This window comes from Pecten maximus, chromosome 6 (assembly GCF_902652985.1).
Source record: "Pecten maximus chromosome 6, xPecMax1.1, whole genome shotgun sequence".
Lineage (NCBI taxonomy): Eukaryota > Metazoa > Mollusca > Bivalvia > Pectinida > Pectinidae > Pecten > Pecten maximus.
Window position 1 is genome coordinate 8,704,671 of NC_047020.1, and position 23,010 is coordinate 8,727,680.

General features: G+C 35.8%; 1 protein-coding gene across 2 annotated transcripts; it reads right to left on the reverse strand.

Moving 5' to 3' along the window:
- Positions 1-2,342: 2,342 nt before the first annotated feature.
- On the reverse strand, positions 2,343-18,402 carry LOC117328880 (biotin--protein ligase-like). 2 transcript variants are annotated; one of them, XR_004533075.1, is made up of 5 exons: positions 18,246-18,402; positions 17,895-18,066; positions 4,763-4,990; positions 3,849-4,342; positions 2,343-3,768 (listed from the first exon to the last, which is right to left on the reverse strand). XR_004533075.1 is itself a non-coding variant. In XM_033886474.1 (4 exons), the coding sequence occupies exons 1-4, from the start codon at positions 18,264-18,266 to the stop codon at positions 3,900-3,902; spliced, it is 864 nt and encodes a 287-aa protein (XP_033742365.1). In that variant the 5' UTR covers positions 18,267-18,402; the 3' UTR covers positions 2,343-3,899. The 2 variants fall into 2 exon arrangements, 1 of the variants encoding a protein (XP_033742365.1); XM_033886474.1 differs by having other exon boundaries at positions 2,343-4,342.
- Positions 18,403-23,010: the final 4,608 nt, after the last annotated feature.

Genomic DNA, 23,010 nt, shown 5'->3' on the forward strand with positions numbered 1-23,010 from the left:
TATACATCTTAAGGACCATTTCTCGGTGGAGGTAGGCCCACTGTGATATACATCTAAAGCAATATTTCTCGGTGGAGGTAGACACACTGTGATATATATATAAAGGCCCATTTCTCTGTGAAGGTAGACCCACTGTGATATATATCTAAAGGAACATTTCTCTGTGGAGGTAGACCCATTGTGATATATATCTAAAGGAATATTTCTCGGTGGAGGTAGTCCAACTGTGATATATATCTAAAGGAATATTTCTCTGTGGACGTAGATCCACTGTGGTATATATCTAAAGGAACATTTCTCTGTGGAGGAAGACCCACTGTGATATATATCTAAAGGAACATTTCTCGGTGGAGGTAGACCCACTGTGATATATATCTAAAGGAACATTTCTCTGTGGAGTTAGACCCACTGTGATATATATCTAAAGGAACATTTCTCTGTGGAGGTAGATCCACTGTGATATATATCTAAAGGACCATTTCTCGGTGGAGGTAGACCCACTGTGATATATATCTAAAGGAACATTTCTCTGTGGAGGTAGACCCACTGTGATATATATCTAAAGGAACATTTCTCTGTGGAGGTAGACCCACTGTGATATATATCTAAAGGAACATTTCTCGGTGGAGGTAGACCCACTGTGATATATATCTAAACGAATATTTCTCTGTGGAGGTAGACCCACTGTGATATATATCTAAAGGACCATTTCTCTGTGGAGGTAGACCCACTGTGATATATATATAAAGGAATATTTCTCGGTGGAGGTAGACCCACTGTGATATACATCTAAAGGACCATTTCTCGGTGGAGGTAGACCCACTGTGATATATATCTAAAGGAACATTTCTCTGTGGAGGAAGACCCACTGTGATATACATCTAAAGGAACATTTCTCTGTGGAGGTAGACCCACTGTGATATATATCTAAAGGAACATTTCTCGGTGGAGGTAGACCCACTGTGATATATATCTAAAGGAATATTTCTCTGTGGAGGTAGACCCAGTGTGATATATATCTAAAGGAACATTTCTCGGTGGAGGTAGACCCACTGTGATATACATCTAAAGGACCATTTCTCGGTGGAGGTAGACCCACTGTGATATATATCTAAAGGAACATTTCTCGGTGGAGGTAGTACCACTGTGATATATATCTAAAGTAACATTTCTCTGTGGAGGTAGACCCACTGTGATATATATCTGAAGGAACATTTCTCGGTGGAGGTAGACCCACTGTGATATACATCTTAAGGAATATTTCTCTGTGGAGGTAGACCCAGTGTGATATATATCTAAAGGAACATTTCTCTGTGGAGGTAGACCCACTGTGATATATATCTAAAGGACCATTTCTCGGTGGAGGTAGACCCAGTGTGATATATATATAAAGGACCATTTCTCTGTGGAGGAAGACCCACTGTGATATATATCTAAAGAACCATTTCTCGGTGGAGGTAGACCCACTGTGATATATATATAAAGGAATATTTCTCGGTGGAGGTAGACCCACTGTGATATACATCTAAAGGACCATTTATCGGTGGAGGTAGACCCACTGTGATATACATCTAAAGAACAATTTCTCGGTGGAGGTAGACCCACTGTGATATATATCTAAAGGAACATTTCTCTGTGGAGGAAGACCCACTGTGATATATATCTAAAGGACCATTTCTCGGTGGAGGTAGACCCACTGTGATATATATCTAAAGGAACATTTCTCTGTGGAGTTAGACCCACTGTGATATATATCTAAAGGAACATTTCTCTGTGGAGGTAGACCCACTGTGATATATATCTAAAGGAATATTTCTCTGTGGAGGTAGACCCACTGTGATATATATCTAAAGGAACATTTCTCTGTGGAGGTAGATCCACTGTGATATATATCTAAAGGACCATTTCTCGGTGGAGGTAGACCCAGTGTGATATATATCTAAAGGAACATTTCTCGGTGGAGGTAGACCCAGTGTGATATATATCTAAAGGAACATTTCTCGGTGGAGGTAGACACACTGTGATATACATCTAAAGGAACATTTCTCTGTGGAGGTAGACACACTGTGATAGCTCTCTATTATATCTAAAGGAACGTTTCTCTATATAGTTAGCCCTCCTGTGATAGTTCCTTTACTGTCGATATATTTATAACATTTCTCTGTAAAAGCAGACCTACTGTGATGGCTCGTCTATTGTAGATAAACTTATTGGAACTTTTCTCTTTATACCGTGGCGGACTTTTCAATACAAAATTTCGTCGTTTTCATATCTGGCTCGTTTAGTTCTGAACCTAACGGCAACTTGCTGTGGTGTACATATACAGCAGTAAGACCAACTCAATTTGGAAATGAATATATCCTTTTATTACATTTTTGCCTGTGAAATATAAAAAAAATACCAAATTGATAAAAGTTATTTTCACTGAAGTGATGAGCAGTGAAAATGTAAAATTTATCGGTGAAAATATAAGGTTTGCACGAACTAATTTCCATCGGTCGCTACGACATGGGCACAGTTATACTAGACGGACTATTATCATTAAATATCTATATCAACTTCACTGTTTACATAAATAGTGTTTTAGGAATTAAAAAAAACACGCACTGAAGTTTATAAGTGTCGTTTATTAATTTTAATATATTTTTAAATATGGAACTATATTGTGTCGCGTTTATTTTGAAATGCGCACTTATCCCGATCAGCTGACTCGATTAATTGTCATTTTCACGGATCGGCCTAGCAACTGTCCAGTAGGCAGGTAAAGACAAATTTAAATAAAAAAATTAAGGCCTCATTCGAAATGTAATAAATGGAAAATTCAAAGGTTTGGTGTTTAATATCAAACATATTTCTCTCGTATGGCAGATTTTTTAAATTATATTTTCACTCTGGCTACGCACCCTTTGTCGATATCTGTCTTATTAAATGTTTATCGGCTTACATAGCACATATCCACTTATAACTAATTAACATTTCACTCTGATGATATATCATTGAAAGTATGGACATCAGGTTTCCTTTCAAATTATACTATGCACAGTTCGCTTTCTATTATATTAATACTATTATTATTTCATTAACTAAGCTGTTTCTTTGTATTTCATTGTTTCTGTTTTTATTTCTTCCATAGACACTGTATTTACATGGTAAAGTCACTAACAATCACTTTTCATTACTGACATTATTTGTATTGATGTTCCACTACCTTTTCATTACTGACATTATTTGTATTGATGTTCCACTACCTTTTCATTACTGACATTATTTGTATTGATGTTTCACTACCTTTTCATTACTGGCATTATTTGTATTGATGTTCCACTGCCTTATCATTACTGACATTATTTGTATTGATGTTTCACTACCTTTTCATTACTGACATTATTTGTATTGATGTTCCACTACCTTTTCATTACTGACATTATTTGTATTGATGTTCCACTACCTTTTCATTACTGACAGTATTTGTATTGATGTTTTACTACCTTTTCATTACTGACATTATTTGTATTGATGTTCCACTACCTTTTCATTACTGACATTATTTGTATTGATGTTCCACTACCTTTTGATTACTGACATTATTTGTATTGATGTTCCACTACCTTTTGATTACTAGCATTATTTGTATTGATGTTCCACTACCTTTTCATTACTGACATTATTTGTATTGATGTTCCACTACCTTTTCATTACTGACATTATTTGTATTGATGTTCCACTACCTTTTGATTACTGACATTATTTGTATTGATGTTCCACTACCTTTTGATTACTGACATTATTTGTATTGATGTTCCACTATCTTTTGATTACTGACATTATTTGTATTGATGTTCCACTACCTCATGTAGAGAATTTTAAATCTAACATAGAGGGAAATATGACTTGGTACATTATAAAGCACTTAACACAGCGGTTGCAATGTCCATATTAAGATGCCGCAGAATGGAGACATACACAGGGATCCTGGCGTCATCTCCGCCCTCGATCATCGATTGTTTAACTACCGCAAGGTACGGGTCCCCTGAATTAAGATGCATGTGTCCAAATTCGAGATGGACGCTTGTTAGGACTGCTCTGCCCAGGTAGGTATTGCATTTGACGATGGCGGGATCGTCGTTACTCTCAACGAAAGAGGCAATGGATCCACATCTGGTGTTTGAGGTATTCATTGGCAAGTTAAAAGTGTTGCCGCCGTTGTAATAAGCTCTGAAGTCGACGGATGCCTCCTCTTCACCAGTGGTTGGGGAAATATACCGGAAGTTGATCATAGCAGCACGTGCACTACTGTAGTCATTGTAGCTGTACGGACCGAACACTGGACCGCTACACATGCCTGGAAAAATGTAATAATGTAGCCTAACTTTGTCCCGATAAGCTATAGCATATTCAGATAAATTGTAATTTCTAATAAGTAATTTAATCTTACTTGTAAGAAGCATTTTCATTGTTATCAGTCAATAACGTAAACAATGACGTCACCCCTTGTAACATTACTTTGAATTGGTTGATACAGCGGCATTATATTTTAAAGGATTAGAGTCCATCAATAAAACAAATAGATTTTCCCACTGACTGTGTAGAGTAGATTAAATTATAAGGATTAACATAGATATATATATTATGGTATCGAGCAATAATTCGTAGTCCAATCGCCCACATTATCAAATAAATAGTCTAAATAGAGTAACAACAATATATATGTTCATAAAGACATAGTCACCCTTATATCTAGAACAATTGAAAACTATCTTACCTGGATAAAACTTGAGGGGGCGGTCTCCGACAACCTCGTCGTCACCATTCAAGTCAAACTGGATGCTGTTACAGGCGTAGTAGGACCCCGCTCCCTGACCAAGGTAGGATCCGCCGTTTCGAACGTAACTTCTAATATTCTCGGCGCCTTCGTTTCCGAGAGCAGATATGAATCCAAGATCGAACCCTCCAGGCATCACGAACAAAGCTGCGTTGTTAATCCAGTTACCTGGAACCAATGTCTTCATTAAAATAATGTGTTATGCGAATGACTGCATTTTAACACTTGCACATTCCAATGATAACATGATTTACCATTATTTTGAGAAATGACACAATGGGCTATGCCGATGAACATATTTTACCATTATTTTGAGGAATGCCGATGAATACATTTTACCATTATTTGAGAAATGTATAACTGATCTGTTATATCATGTTTGGTAATAACAGTATAATTAATAGAGTGAGGTTAATCATTAGTAGTTTCAGGTATAGGCTCAGTATTTTCAGAAGTAGTAGATATTGATATAAGTTTGTATTTAACATTCAGCTTCATCAGGTAGATGTTGAATACAACAAGAGTTGTCGTGTTTCAGTAGGGAGGGGGGGGGGGGGGGGATAGATGTAGATTTTTTTATTTATATTAAGTTAATTTCTTGCAATTTTCCACCATTTATTGGGAGAAATAGATTGATTAGTTAGTATTGTTTTGTAAATTTTCGACATATATTTTCTTTGCATAATGCAAAACGTATTTTACTGTCTCGTTCCTTTTGTTTCTATAATTTTCCCAATGAATAGCAGAACTATTAGATTTTGCTTTACTATTAGCCCTGTTTCGTTGCCTAAAATGTAGTCTAATATCATTTTTGTTTTTTTTGTCATTTGGCTTAATTGTTACATGCTTAATGGGTTTTAATTCATCAATTAGTTAAATCTAAGTTGGTATTTACAGCTTTTTCAATGATAGAGTCTAAATTTTCTAACACCTAACTGGTGACTCTGGTTGGTATAGACAAGATAGAAGAAACTTCTGTGACTCAATGTGGATTTCCGCCCATATCATTCCAGCTTCATCATGTTCAAGATCAGGTCGGCTTTTAGTAAAAATATTGCTGGTGTAGTAGAATTCAACCCCACCGCCAGGAGCAGTTTTCCTATCCAACCTATGAAGATTGCCAGGGTAATATTGGATATTTATTTCATATTGTATAACGAAAAATGATTGATAATGCAGGCCAACCAAACATGCTTAATAACCCTTGTTCTTGTAGCAAACATCAAACAACCTGCATCCGGTCAATCAACTAGGAATTCCCGGTATTATCGTTACAAAACTGTATCGCACAGATAAATATGTCAAACTATTTGTCTAAGTGTAGCTGGAGTGTCTGCTTTCCCTCGTAATGTAAGTATCATACACTTAACGATGTAATTTAATCGTCATTTTTATCCAATTCTTTATAATGATTAGCATTTTCGTGGAATTTTCTTTCAGGGGCATCTTAAGAGCAAATCCAGTCAAAACAGTGATAGTTTACAAGCCTATAAATTCCTCTTATGGTGCAATTTAACAGAAGTAACTTGATGAACTTTTATTATGTATCATTACAAACCGTGGGACTTGCTGCCGACATGTAATTTGTACAGCTGTTTGTAAATATCAACAAAACATTAAACTCAACGCAAAATCCATATTTCAGATGGACATAATTTTAACTCAGCTTAGAAATTATTGCAGTGATCTAAATTTTTATTTAAACCAGGATCATTTAACAGACAATCCTTTATGTAAATTGTTCAGATGACCCAGAAACAGTTTCTCATTTTTTTCTAGATTGTCCTCTATATAATGATTTGCGGATAAATTTGTTTACTTCCCTCAATAATTTTAATATTGACCATAACCATATTTGTATTAACATTATTTTAAATGGATGTCCTAGTTGTGATGGAAATATTAACAGAGTAATACTTAATGATGTCCAAAATTTTATAGGAAAATCTCATCGTTTTAACTTATATAAGATCTAGAAAGCCATCATACTGTTCATCTTGAAAAATACTACTTTTTAATGAAATTAATAATTTTTAACTTAAGTTAAATATCATATATATATGTATGTGAACCCAGTTGAACATAGCTGATATTTAATTATGTATCAAAATATACTTGCATTGATTTTAGTTCTTGTTTTCTATATATTAATTAGTGTGCAAATAAAGTCATTAACTACAGTATTATTAAAATCACATAAATTATATGCATAGAAAATTCCTATACAGCTCAGGTGGTGATGACCTGTGCAATATAAGCACATGGACTTTTGGTCTAGCCACCTGTTACTGTCTCTATATTAATTAACTTTGATGTCTACAATTGTTTATTTATTTCATTCGGAACTGAATCACTGTTATATTTGTTTATATTTATGCTAAAGGGTGCATGTGTGTGTGCAAGTGCTTTATGTAACATATTCTGTGTTTATCTTGTGTTAGAAAAATAGTTACTTCCCTTTAATTCCTTTGTTTATATTATGTATTTCATTTCAAAATATTTAGACCAATTAATGTATAAGATTGTAATTATATTCGATCACTCAATCCACCATGGAAAGAATTTATATAGGCTTGCCTGTTATTCGATCCAATTGATATTAACATCATGTCAATAAAATTTGTTGAAATGAAATGAAAAAAAATCAATTAGTTAATCTAAGTTGGTATTTACAGCTTTTTCAGTGATTGAGTCTAAACACCTAACTGGTGACTCTGGTTGGTATAGACAAGATAGAAGAAACTTCTGTGACTCAATGTGGATTTCCGCCCATATCATTCCAGCTTCATCATGTTCAAGATCAGGTCGGCTTTTAGTAAAAATATTGCTGGTGTAGTAGAATTCAACCCCACCGCCAGCAGCAGTTTTCCTATCCAACCTATGAAGATTGCCAGGGTAATATTGGATATTTATTTCATATTGTATAACGAAAAATGATTGATAATGCAGGCCAACCAAACATGCTTAATAACCCTTGTTCTTGTAGCAAACATCAAACAACCTGCATCCGGACAATCAACTAGGAATTCCCGGTATTATCGTTACAGAACTGTATCGCACAGATAAATATGTCAAACTATTTGTCTAAGTGTAGCTGGAGTGTCTGCTTTCCCTCGTAATGTAAGTATCATACACTTAACGATGTAATTTAATCGTCATTTTTATCCAATTCTTTATAATGATTAGCATTTTCGTGGAATTTTCTTTAGGGGCATCTTAATAGCAAATCCAGTCAAAACAGTGATAGTTTACAAGCCTATAAATTCCTCTTATGGTGCAATTTAACAGAAGTAACTTGATGAACTTTTATTATGTATCATTACAAACCGTGGGACTTGCTGCCGACATGTAATTTGTACAGCTGTTTGTAAATATCAACAAAACATTAAACTCAACGCAAAATCCATGTTTCAGATGGACATTATTAGCACATTTGTATCACATATATTGCATAAAATAGCTATGTCGTTTTATAAACACTGTTTTTATTCTGACCTTGAAATGCAATTGGCGGTTGTGAATGATACCATACAAATATGGCATATGAAGAGGTATTTCAAACATACAAATACTCTTATTAGATACAATAAAGACTCTAAACATGGCAAGAAGACTGTTTTTAGAATAAAAAAAGTTTTATTGTTGAGTTTGGGTAAAATATGCATATTTCTGGAAAAAAATGCCCCAAACTCACCTGTTTAACAATTTGTCTTAAAACGCCCTTACAATAATAAGATGTCTGAAAAGTATTATATAAGGACATTTTCATTTAATGAAATGCCTCCCTTTATACTATATTTGTGCAATATTATTCACGGTGCCATTTGCATTTCAATGTCAAAACTAAATAAGTGGTTTTACGTATATAGAACAAATCCAGTCTGCTTCTACCCTGTGCTATAGATACTATGGCATACCAGCTTGGCTATTTAACGTTAGTCAAGATATGGAAGGTCGACCATTGTATTTAACGTTAGTCAAGATATGGAAGGTCCACCATTGTATTTAACGTTATTCAAGATATGGAAGGTCGACCATTGTATTTAACGTTAGTCAAGATATGGACGGTCGACCATTGTATTTAACGTTAGTCAAGATATGGAAGGTCCACCATTGTATTTAACGTTAGTCAAGATATGGACGGTCGACCATTGAATTTAACGTTAGTCAAGATATGGACGGTCGACCATTGTATTTAACGTTATTCAAGATATGGAAGGTCGACCATTGTATTTAACGTTATTCAAGATATGGAAGGTCGACCATTGTATTTAACGTTAGTCAAGATATGGAAGGTCGACCATTGTATTTAACGTTAGTCAAGATATGGACGGTCGACCATTGTATTTAACGTTAGTCAAGATATGGAAGGTCGACCATTGTATTTAACGTTATTCAAGATATGGACGGTCGACCATTGTATTTAACGTTAGTCAAGATATGGAAGGTCGACCATTGTATTTAACGTTAGTCAAGATATGGAAGGTCGACCATTGTATTTAACGTTAGTCAAGATATGGACGGTCGACCATTGTATTTAACGTTAGTCAAGATATGGAAGGTCGACCATTGTATTTAACGTTATTCAAGATATGGACGGTCGACCATTGTATTTAACGTTAGTCAAGATATGGACGGTCGACCATTGTATTTAACGTTAGTCAAGATATGGAAGGTCGACCATTGTATTCAACGTTAGTCAAGATATGGACGGTCGACCATTGTATTTAACGTTAGTCAAGATATGGAAGGTCGACCATTGTATTCAACGTTAGTCACGATATGGATGGTCGACCATTGTATTTAACGTTAGTCAAGATATGGACGGTCGACCATTGTATTTAACGTTAGTCAAGATATGGACGGTCGACCATTGTATTTAACGTTAGTCAAGATTATGGACGTTCGACCATTGTATTAAATGTCAGACAAGATCATGGACGTTCGACCAATGTATTAAATGTCAGACAAGATCATGGACGTTCGACCAATGTAATCAACGTCTGACAAAATTATGGACGTTCGACCAATGTATTCAATGTCAGACAAGATTATGGACGTTTGACCAATGTATTCAATGTCAGACAAGATTATGGACGTTCGGCCAATGTATTCAACGTCAGACAAGATTATGGACGTTTGACCAATGTATTCAACGTCAGACAAGATTATGGACGTTCGACCAATGTATTCAACATCTGACAAGATTATGGACGTTCGACCAATGTATTCAATGTCAGACAAGATTATGGACGTTTGACCAATGTATTCAATGTCAGACAAGATTATGGACGTTCGGCCAATGTATTCAACGTCAGACAAGATTATGGACGTTCGACCAATGTATTCAATGCCAGGCAAGATTATGGACGTTCGATCGATGTATTCAATGTCTGACAAGATTATGGACGTTCGACCGATGTATTCAACGTCTGACAAGATCATGGACGTTCGACCAATGTATTCAACGTCAGACAAGATTATGGACGTTTGACCAATGTATTCAACGTCAGACAAGATTATGGACGTTTGACCAATGTATTCAATGTCAGACAAGATTATGGACGTTCGACCAATGTATTCAACGTCAGACAAGATTATGGACGTTCGACCAATGTATTCAACGTCAGACAAGATTATGGACGTTTGACCAATGTATTCAACATCTGACAAGATTATGGACGTTCGGCCAATGTATTCAACGTCAGACAAGATTATGGACGTTGGACCAATGTATTCAATGCCAGGCAAGATTATGGACGTTCGATCGATGTATTCAGCGTCAGACAAGATTATGGAAGCTTGACCAATGTATTCAACGTCTGACAAGATTATGGACGTTCGGCCAATGTATTCAACGTCAGACAAGATTATGGACGTTGGACCAATGTATTCAAAGTCAGACAAGATTATGGACGTTCGACCAATGTATTCAATGCCAGACAAGATTATGGACGTTCGACCAATGTATTCAACGTCTGACAAGATTATGGACGTTCGACCGATGTATTCAACGTCAGACAAGATTATGGAAGTTTGACCAATGTATTCATGGTCAGACAAGATTATGGACGCTTGACCAATGTATTCAACGTCTGACAAGATTATGGACGTTTGACCAATGTAGTCAACGTCAGACAAGATTATGGACGTTTGACCAATGTATTAAATGTCAGACAATATTATGGACGTTTGACCAATGTATTCAACGTCTGACAAGATCATGGACGTTCGACCAATGTATTCAACGTCTGACAAGATCATGAACGTTCGACCAATGTATTCAACGTCAGACAAGATTATGGACGTTCGACCAATGTATTCAACGTCAGACAAGATTATGGACGTTTGACCAATGTATTCAACGTCAGACAAGATTATGGACGTTTGACCAATGTATTCAATGTCAGACAAGATTATGGACGTTCGACCAATGTATTCAACGTCAGACAAGATTATGGACGTTCGACCAATGTATTCAACGTCAGACAAGATTATGGACGTTTGACCAATGTATTCAACGTCTGACAAGATCATGGACGTTCGACCAATGTATTCAACGTCAGACAAGATTATGGACGTTCGACCAATGTATCCAAAGTCAGACAAGATTATGGACGTTCGACCATTGTATTCAACGTTAGACAAGATTATGGACGTTTGACCAATGTATTCAACGTCAGACAAGATTATGGACGTTCGACCAATGTATTCAACGTCAGACAAGATCATGGACGTTCGACCAATGTATTCAACGTCAGACAAGATTATGGACGTTCGACCAATGTATCCAAAGTCAGACAAGATTATGGACGTTCGACCAATGTATTAAATGTTAGACAAGATTATGGAAGTTTGACCATTGTATTCAACGTTAGACAAGATTATGGACGTTTGACCAATGTATTCAACGTCAGACAAGATTATGGACGTTTGACCTATGTATTCAATGCCAGACAAGATTATGGAAGTTTGACCATTGTATTCAACGTTAGACAAGATTATGGACGTTTGACCAATGTATTCAACGTCAGACAAGATTATGGACGTTTGACCTATGTATTCAATGCCAGACATTATTATGGACGTTCGACCAATGTATTCAACGTCAGACAAGATTATGGACGTTTGACCAATGTATTCAACGTCAGACAAGATTATGGACGTTCGACCAATGTATTCAACGTCAGACAATATTATGGACGTTCGACCAATGTATTCAACGTCAGACAAGATTATGGACGTTTGACCAATGTATTCAATGTCAGACAAGATTATGGACGTTCGACCAATGTATTCAACGTCAGACAAGATTATGGACGTTCGACCAATGTATTCAACGTCAGACAAGATTATGGACGTTTGACCAATGTATTCAACGTCTGACAAGATCATGGACGTTCGACCAATGTATTCAACGTCAGACAAGATTATGGACGTTCGACCAATGTATCCAAAGTCAGACAAGATTATGGACGTTCGACCATTGTATTCAACGTTAGACAAGATTATGGACGTTTGACCAATGTATTCAACGTCAGACAAGATTATGGACGTTCGACCAATGTATTCAACGTCAGACAAGATCATGGACGTTCGACCAATGTATTCAACGTCAGACAAGATTATGGACGTTCGACCAATGTATCCAAAGTCAGACAAGATTATGGACGTTCGACCAATGTATTAAATGTTAGACAAGATTATGGAAGTTTGACCATTGTATTCAACGTTAGACAAGATTATGGACGTTTGACCAATGTATTCAACGTCAGACAAGATTATGGACGTTTGACCTATGTATTCAATGCCAGACAATATTATGGACGTTCGACCAATGTATTCAACGTCAGACAAGATTATGGACGTTTGACCAATGTATTCAACGTCAGACAAGATTATGGACGTTCGACCAATGTATTAAATGTCAGGTAAGATTATGAACGTTCGACCAATGTATTCAACGTCAGACAAGATTATGGACGTTCGACCAATGTATCCAAAGTCAGACAAGATTATGGACGTTCGACCAATGTATTAAATGTTAGACAAGATTATGGAAGTTTGACCATTGTATTCAACGTTAGACAAGATTATGGACGTTTGACCAATGTATTCAACGTCAGACAAGATTATGGACGTTTGACCTATGTATTCAATGCCAGACATTATTATGGACGTTCGACCAATGTATTCAACGTCAGACAAGATTATGGACGTTTGACCAATGTATTCAACGTCAGACAAGATTATGGACGTTCGACCAATGTATTCAACGTCAGACAATATTATGGACGTTCGACCAATGTATTCAATGTCAGACAAGATTATGGACGTTTGACCTATGTATTCAATGCCAGACAATATTATGGACGTTCGACCAATGTATTCAACGTCAGACAAGATTATGGACGTTCGACCAATGTATCCAACGTCAGACAAGATTATGGACGTTCGACCAATGTATTCAACGTCAGACAAGATTATGGACGTTCGACCAATGTATTCAACGTCAGACAATATTATGGACGTTCGACCAATGTATTCAACGTCAGACAAGATTATGGACGTTCGACCAATGTATTCAACGTCAGACAATATTATGGACGTTCGACCAATGTATTCAATGTCAGACAAGATTATGGACGTTCGACCAATGTATTAAATGTCAGGTAAGATTATGAACGTTCGACCAATGTATTCAATGTCAGACAAGATTATGGATGTTTGACCAATGTATTCAACGTCAGACAATATTATGGACGTTCGACCAATGTATTCAACGTCAGACAAGATTATGGACGTTCGACCAATGTATCCAACGTCAGACAATATTATGGACGTTCGACCAATGTATTCAATGTCAGACAATATTATGGACGTTCGACCAATGTATTCAATGTCAGACAAGATTATGGACGTTCGACCAATGTATTCAACGTCGGACAAGATTATGGACGTTCGACCTATGTATTCAATGTCAGACAAGATTACGGACGTTCGACCAATGTATTCATGGTCAGACAATATTTTGGAAGTTTTACCAATGTATTAAATATCGGCAAGATTATGACCGTTCGACCAAACATATGACTTATTCATACATTATGTTTAATTCAAACCTTGACGAGCCCTTGTTTTTATGGAAGCCCTGCTATCCGTACAAGAACCTTTTTAGTTAAAAAATATTTATTGGTTTTTATTGATGTTTTTTATTTGTCAATATTTATGTGACGTAATTTATTTGTAATTAGTTATTCACAACAAAACGTGGCAAGGCTGTCTCGAACGAACATTATTTTTATATTAGTCATTTGTTAACATGATGCTAACATAATCCGACATTACTTCATCTTTCCGGGAAAATCATTTTTCATTTGAAGTACTGGATGAACATTTTAGTTAACACTTATTTATTAACAGTTTTTGCTACTTATTTGTTATTGATTAATACTATCATTAATAATGGTGTCCTATTTTATAATATAATATAATAAGTCTTTATTTTGTGTAAAGTACAGTCTAGTACTGTATAAAACCCCGACATCAGGTCAAGAGTAATAATAAGTTCAGAGGTTGAATTCTGTGCATACTATCTGCATAAAATTACGAATTTAAAACGTTACGTGTTACTCTTTCATTCTACTTTTGAATTTTTAGCGATGATAGTTGCCAAACGTATTGAAATACAGCAAGGGAATTAGGTGAATCATAAAGGGCCTAATAAAATGTCTAAATAGAGAAAAGGGGTCACTAAGTCCTCAATATTATATATCTGATCCCAGTTGAATCGACGTTACTTAACTTAAGGAAAATCCCTGATTGGAATTGTCCATGGAAAACCTTCATTGGATTGAAAAGGGGACTTTAATTAAGGTATTTGAACTATCCTTAAACAATTTTCATTTGAGCAGTTTGAACTATCTTTAAACAATTTTAGATAAGGAATTTGAATTATCCTTAAACAATTTTAGTTAATGAATTTGAATTATCCTTTAACATTTTTTAGTTAAGGAATTTGAACTATCCTTAAACAAATTTTAGTTGGGGAATTTGAACAATCCTTAAACAAATTTTAGTTAAGGAATTTCCTTAAGGAATATTGATGAAACTTGGGCCTTACTCATTTTGAATATTGTATATGTAACAGAAGTATGAAAAAAGTGTAAATACCCATGATAATTCCAATACGACATGCTTGGTAACGACAAAACTCGGGGATGGGAAGGTTCACCAGCAATGTTTATTTAAACAATATTTAAACACCAAACAATCTCTAGAGATTGATCAAAACATAGAGCTGAATACCTACTTTATACGTGCCGAATAAGGATCAAAACATAGAGCTGAATACCTACTTTATACATGCCGAATAAGGATCAAAACATAGAGCTGAATACCTACTTTATACGTGCCGAATAAGGATCAAAACATAGAGCTGAATACCTACTTTATACGTGCCGAATAAGGATCAAAACATAGAGCTGAATACCTACTTTATACGTGCCGAATAAGGATCAAAACATAGAGCTGAATACCTACTTTATACGTGCCGAATAAGGATCAAAACATAGAGCTGAATACCTACTTTATACGTGCCGAATAAGGATCAAAACATAGAGCTGAATACCTACTTTATACGTGCTGAATAAGGTTTTCAAGACTGTATCATACAGTTAATTTGTCCATACAGTGATACGATATATACGTGATTAACAATGTTGTCAAAAACAAACTAACTACCAAGTTTGATAACACATATGTATAAAGAAGTTAATGATACTCAAATACACTCTATTACTCACACCCATGTCATATTGTAACATTTTAAAATCTGTAAGGTTGATGAGTGAACTGAGAGTGTGTGTTTCCCATAAATAGTCTGTTCTCACAGTCACAATGAGCCGGTCGAGTTTGAATTCAAAACATTATGGCATAGTTTTCTAAACATGTCCGGGTTTGGAAAAAAACCGCATTTTGTACATTTCTGGAGTGTTGGATGAAATCATTTTGAAACGGGTCGTACAAAAGGCATACAATATTATCACAATTCGTAACAAAGGTTGTTAATTAAACCAGAGAGTATTCAGTAAAGGTAAGTGAATTCAGTCAATATACTCAGTAAAGGTATCCAGTAAAGGTATTCAGTAAATGTATCCAGTAAAGGTATTCAGTAAATGTATTCAGTAAATGTATTCAGTAAATGTATTCAGTAAAAGTATTCAGTAAATGTATCCAGTAAAGATATTCAGTAAAGGTATCCAGTAAATGTATTCAGTAAATGTATTCAGTAAAAGTATTCAGTAAATGTATTCAGTAAAAGTATTCAGTAAATGTATTCAGTAAATGTATTCAGTAAAAGTATTCAGTAAATGTATCCAGTAAAGGTATTCAGTAAATGTATTCAGTAAATGTATCCAGTAAAGGTATTCAGTAAATGTATTCAGTAAATGTATCCAGTAAATGTATTCAGTAAATGTATTCAGTAAATGTATCCAGTAAAGGTATTCAGTAAAGGTATTCAGTAAATGTATTCAGTAAATGTATTCAGTAAAAGTATTCAGTAAATGTATCCAGTAAAGGTATTCAGTAAAGGTATCCAGTAAATGTATTCAGTAAAAGTATTCAGTAAATGTATTCAGTAAAAGTATTCAGTAAATGTATTCAGTAAATGTATTCAGTAAATGTATCCAGTAAAGGTATTCAGTAAATGTATCCAGTAAATGTATTCAGTAAATGTATTCAGTAAATGTATCCAGTAAAGGTATTCAGTAAATGTATCCAGTAAAGGTATTCAGTAAATGTATCCAGTAAAGGTATTCAGTAAATGTATTCAGTGAAGGTCAAAAACAGACTTAAGTATCAAATAATGTTAATGTTGACACGTTAATATAGCGCAAATAAAAAAGTTTCAATGATAAATAACACTGTGCTCTCGATGTTTCCAATCAGATTTTGTTTCAAATTTTTGTTTCATATCCATTCTTAGCCAGTAATAAAGGGGTCTGAAAATAGTACAGCGAATACAGGCCAAGCCCAACCCAGTAATTAACAGGTCACCTATGGTCATTACGTTAGATTAGATTTTATTGATTAATTGGTGAATTCGTAAAGTAAAATCTGATTGGTTTAGGAAAAATATGGAAATTATCAACCTTAAGTGTTAGCGGAGGTTCTTGGTACTTTCTGAAAAGACGTCTAATAAACAGACAATCTAGTTTGGACATCAGACTACGGATTCTCCTTGTCTGTGTAAGTGTCCTTGTACCGTGTTACAACGGCGAAAAGATCGGACTCATTCCCAGTTCGTACCCCCTGTTAAAGTTATATTGCAGCTTCTTTCTGAGCTTTTGACAATAATTGTAGAAATCCGTTGAAATTAATTAAAACAGTATATACAATTGTACAGTGATTAAAATAGTCCTTACAATAACAATGACAGTGATTTTATAATAAATTAATACTGTAGAGAATTATATACAGGACATACATATACAAATACACATTGTATAAACAATGACACTATTTACGTAAAATTAGGTAGATTACTTATTTGATATAATGAAAATCACAAGTGAAACCAATTCTTTATTTACGGCAAAATTAAGAAGAGTATTGAATTCAAACGCACTGGGTCTTCCATAATAGTATCGAGATAAAAAGTTCATATTTTAATAAACTAATTTTGTCGATTACCGCAATTACAATTAAATAAATAATGAAACTCTTCTCCAATATCGTTCAGGTTGCAAAGGTTATAGATTCTGTTTTCCCTGGGAATGTCGTTCCATCTACCGTATTCAATTGATAATGTGACATTACACGTTCTAAATTTACAAAAGAGAAGAGCTAATTTTGAAGGAGATCTAGTAGATATTTCTCTAATATTAAATCTTGCTTATAAATTGTGTAGTTGGTCCCTTTCGGGGAATTGAAAACATTGCAGAGGAGTCTCGTTATACTTTTGTTTAGTTTTCTGGTTTAGTAGGAATTTTATTTTACGAACCAGAAAAAGTGGAGACTCATTGATAAAGTATCGTTGGAACTACATGTATTGAATGGGTGGACATACCTTCTTTGACAGCGACGGCCGTGATAGGTTCGACAACATATGATGGGTCCAGGAGATCCCGTAAGTGCCCCAGCATTCTCGTTACATGAAGTTCGTCCGAACCAAAGTCATTGTAGATGTAAACGTGGTTCTTGGTCAGTGCATGGCCAAACACAAGCCATGGACACAGAAGCTGAGAGAAAGTGATACCAATGTCTGAGTGATATATAAAATATCGGCATGTCATATACCTTTATATGTCTATGGATTGTTTGAAATATTAACGGAAATGCATATTGAAAAAGAAAAGAAAAATGTCATTGTTCTTCAATTACACAAGATGAAGAAATAAATAAAGAAAGTAAATCTTACCAGAAAAGCAACTGACTTCATACTTGCTGGTTGGCGGAGTAACGGTCGGCTAACGAAGGCGTGGATATTGTACACAGACAAGTGGCCTCTTCCTGAAAGTACAGTTAAAATAACTAATAGTTATATCTACAAATGTACAGGATGTTCATACATCAGAGGCCACGTGTTCCGTACATTAGAGATCACGTGTCTAAAATTCATCAAAGGTCACTTGTAAATGCGATTACGTGACACATTCTTCAGTGGTTGTGTTTATACATTAAAACATTAAATGTTTTGATTAATTGAGCATTCTCAGTGAATATGTGTTATGTAATGTTGTCTTGAATTCTTCACTGTGTGATGTAGGAGCTTTAAAATTAACCCTGTTTATTTTTAGGGTCTAGACGGATAAGAAAGCTCCAACAATCAGCTATATAACAATAAGTGTCACGTGAATCACACCTATATCAGACAATACCTATTTACTTACATCTGGGATCACGTGTATCATACCTACATCAGACAATACATATTTACTTACATCTGGGGTCACGTGTATCATACCTACATCAGACAATACGTATTTACTTACATCTGGGACCATGTGTATCACACCTACATCAGACAATACGTATTTACTTACATCTGGGATCACGTGTATCACACCTACATCAGACAATACGTATTTACATACATCTGGGGTCACGTGTATCATACCTACATCAGACAATACGTATTTACTTACATCTGGGGTCACGTGTATCATACCTACATCAGACAATACATATTTACTTACATCTGAGGTCACGTGTATCACACCTACATCAGACAATACATATTTATTTAAATCTGGTATCACGTGTATCACACCTACATCAGACAATACGTATTTACTTACATCTGGTAACGTGTATCACACCTACATCAGACAATACGTATTTACTTACATCTGGGATCACGTGTATCATACCTACATCAGACAATACATATTTACTTACATCTGGGGTCACGTGTATCATACTTACATCAGACAATACGTATTTACTTACATCTGGGATCATGTGTATCACACCTACATCAGACAATACGTATTTACTTACATCTGGGATCACGTGTATCACACCTACATCAGACAATACGTATTTACGTACATCTGGGGTCAAGTGTATCATACCTACATCAGACAATACGTATTTACTTACATCTGGGATCACGTGTATCATACCTACATCAGACAATACATATTTACTTACATCTGGGGTCACGTGTATCATACCTACATCAGACAATACGTATTTACTTACATCTGGGACCATGTGTATCACACCTACATCAGACAATACGTATTTACTTACATCTGGGATCACGTGTATCACACCTACATCAGACAATACGTATTTACATACATCTGGGGTCACGTGTATCATACCTACATCAGACAATACGTATTTACTTACATCTGGGGTCACGTGTATCATACCTACATCAGACAATACATATTTACTTACATCTGAGGTCACGTGTATCACACCTACATCAGACAATACGTATTTATTTAAATCTGGTATCACGTGTATCACACCTACATCAGACAATACGTATTTACTTACATCTGGTAACGTGTATCACACCTACATCAGACAATACGTATTTACTTACATCTGAGGTCACGTGTATCACACCTACATCAGACAATACGTATTTATTTAAATCTAGTATCACGTGTATCACACCTACATCAGACAATACGTATTTACTTACATCTGGGATCATGTGTATCACACCTACATCAGACAATACGTATTTACTTACATCTGGGGTCACGTGTATCATACCTACATCAGACAATACGTATTTACTTACATCTGGTATCACGTGTATCATACCTACATCAGACAATACGTATTTACTTACATCTGGGGCCAGGTGTATCACACCTACATCAGACAATACGTATTTACTTACATCTGGGGCCAGGTGTATCACACCTACATCAGACAATACGTATTTACTTACATCTGGGGCCATGTGTATCACACCTACATCAGACAATACGTATTTACTTACATCTGGGATCTCGTGTATCACACCTACATCAGACAATACGTATTTACGTACATCTGGGGTCACGTGTATCATACCTACATCAGACAATACGTATTTACTTACATCTGAGGTCACGTGTATCACACCTACATCAGACAATACGTATTTATTTAAATCTGGTATCACGTGTATCACACTTACATCAGACAATACGTATTTACTTACATCTGGTATCACGTGTATCACACCTACATCAGACAATACGTATTTACTTACATCTGGGGTCACGTGTATCACAACTACATCAGACAATACGTATTTACTTACATCTGGGGTCATGTGTATCACACCTACATCAGACAATACGTATTTACTTCATACATTAGCTGAGATCATAAGAGAAAAACAAAACCAAATCTCGTGCCATTCATACGTAGCACACATATTGGTCAAGCATTCTTCAGAGGTCATGTTGAAAACCCCTATTGGATTAAAGGTATCTGGAACTACTAGCGGGGTAGAGGAATTTATTGGCAGTAAATCAGAGACTATTTACGGAAACTAAAAGTCGATAAGATGGAGAAATTTATTAAGCAGAGTATTATCAGTATAAAGAAGAACAAAGAACTGGTAGGACAAAGGAAATAACTAAGCAGCGTATTATTGAATAAAACCTTTTAGAAATAAACTATGAATTATTTTATGAAAACAAAACAACTGAAGAGTTAAAACAATTCATAAAGGCGATACGAATTTAGCTAATTAGTATACACGGGACCGTAATTCTATCTCAAAGTCGATATAACGGCGTCAGATAGGAATCCGAGGTAAATCAGCATGTAGAACATAGAAAATTACCAGGAGGGATAAGATGATGTATTCAGGAAATGTAAACGTCCTCTGCCTCATCGATCGCACCCGCCATATCAATCCAGGTCAAATAGAACATTCCCATTAAGTGGTAACCAGTTCCTGTTGGATACGATGTAATTAAGTGGTAATCAGTCACGGTTGGATACGATGTAATTAAGTGGTCACTAAGTGGTAATCCGTCCCTGTTGGATACGATGTAATTAAGTGGTAATCCGTCCCTGTTGGATACGATGTAATTAAGTGATCACTAAGTGGTAACCAGTTCCTGTTGGATACGATGTAATTAAGTGATCACAAAGTGGTAACCAGTCCCTGTTGGATACGATGTAATTAAGTGGCAATCCGTCCCTGATGGATGCGATGTAATTAAGTGGTAATCCGTCCCTGTTGGATACGATGTAATTAAGTGATCACTAAGTGGTAACCAGTTCCTGTTGGATACGATGTAATTAAGTGATCACAAAGTGGTAACCAGTCCCTGTTGGATACGATGTAATTAAGTGGCAATCCGTCCCTGTTGGATACGATGTAACTAAGTGGTCACTAAGTGGTAACAAGTCCCTGTTGGATACGATGTATTTAAGTGGTAATCAGTCCCTGTTGGATACGATGTAATTAAGTGGTAATCTGTCCCTGTTGGATACGATGTAATTAAGTGGTCACTAAGTGGTAACCAGTCCCTGTTGGATACGATGTAATTAAGTGGTAACCAGTCCCTGTTGGATACGATGTAACTAAGTGGTAACCAGTCCCTGTTGGATACGATGTAATTAAGTGGTAACCAGTACCTGTTGGATACGATGTAACTAAGTGGTAACCAGTACCTGTTGGATACGATGTAACTAAGTGGTAACCAGTCCCTGTTGGATACGATGTAATTAAGTGGTAACCAGTCCCTGTTGGATACGATGTAATTAAGTGGTAACCAGTCCCTGTTGGATACGATGTAACTAAGTGGTAACCAGTACCTGTTGGATACGATGTAACTAAGTGGTAACCAGTCCCTGTTGGATACGATGTAATTAAGTGGTAACCAGTCCCTGTTGGATACGATGTAACTAAGTGGTAACCAGTCCCTGTTGGATACGATGTAATTAAGTGGCAATCCGTCCCTGATGGATGCGATGTAATTAAGTGGTAACCAGTCCCTGTTGGATATGATGTAATTAAGTGGTAACCAGTCCCTGTTGGATACGATGTAACTAAGTGGTAACCAGTCCCTGTTGGATACGATGTAACTAAGTGGTAACCAGTCCCTGTTGGATACGATGTAATTAAGTGGTAACCAGTCCCTGTTGGATACGATGTAATTAAGTGGTAATCCGTCCCTGTTGGATACGATGTAATTAAGTGGTAATCTGTCCCTGTTGGATACGATGTAATTAAGTGGTAACCAGTTCCTGTTGGATACGATGTAATTAAGTGGTAACCAGTCCCTGTTGGATACGATGTAATTAAGTGGTAACCAGTCCCTGTTGGATACGATGTAACTAAGTGGTAACCAGTCCCTGTTGGATACGATGTAATTAAGTGGTAACCAGTCCCTGTTGGATACGATGTAACTAAGTGGTAACCAGTCCCTGTTGGATATGATGTAACTAAGTGGTAACCAGTCCCTGTTGGATACGATGTAACTAAGTGGTAACCAGTCCCTGTTGGATACGATGTAATTAAGTGGCAATCCGTCCCTGATGGATACGATGTAATTAAGTCAAGGGTACTTGATTAGAAGTTCTCTATGGATATCTTGTCGTCAATAAATATCTCGTCTATAACGGTACGTTAACTTATATCGGACATTTCGGCTGTTCATGTGCGAATGTCAGTATTCTGTTTTACTAATAATGATGGGAACAATTTGATA

Coding starts and splice junctions, on each gene's coding strand:
- LOC117328880 (XM_033886474.1), bottom strand. CDS start 18,266: ATGAAGTCAGTTGCTTTTCTG. Junction 4,991..17,894: donor GGCCGTCGCTGTCAAAGAAG/GTATGTCCACCC, acceptor CATTGGTTCCAG/GTAACTGGATTAACAACGCA. Junction 4,343..4,762: donor CCCCCTCAAGTTTTATCCAG/GTAAGATAGTTT, acceptor ACATTTTTCCAG/GCATGTGTAGCGGTCCAGTG.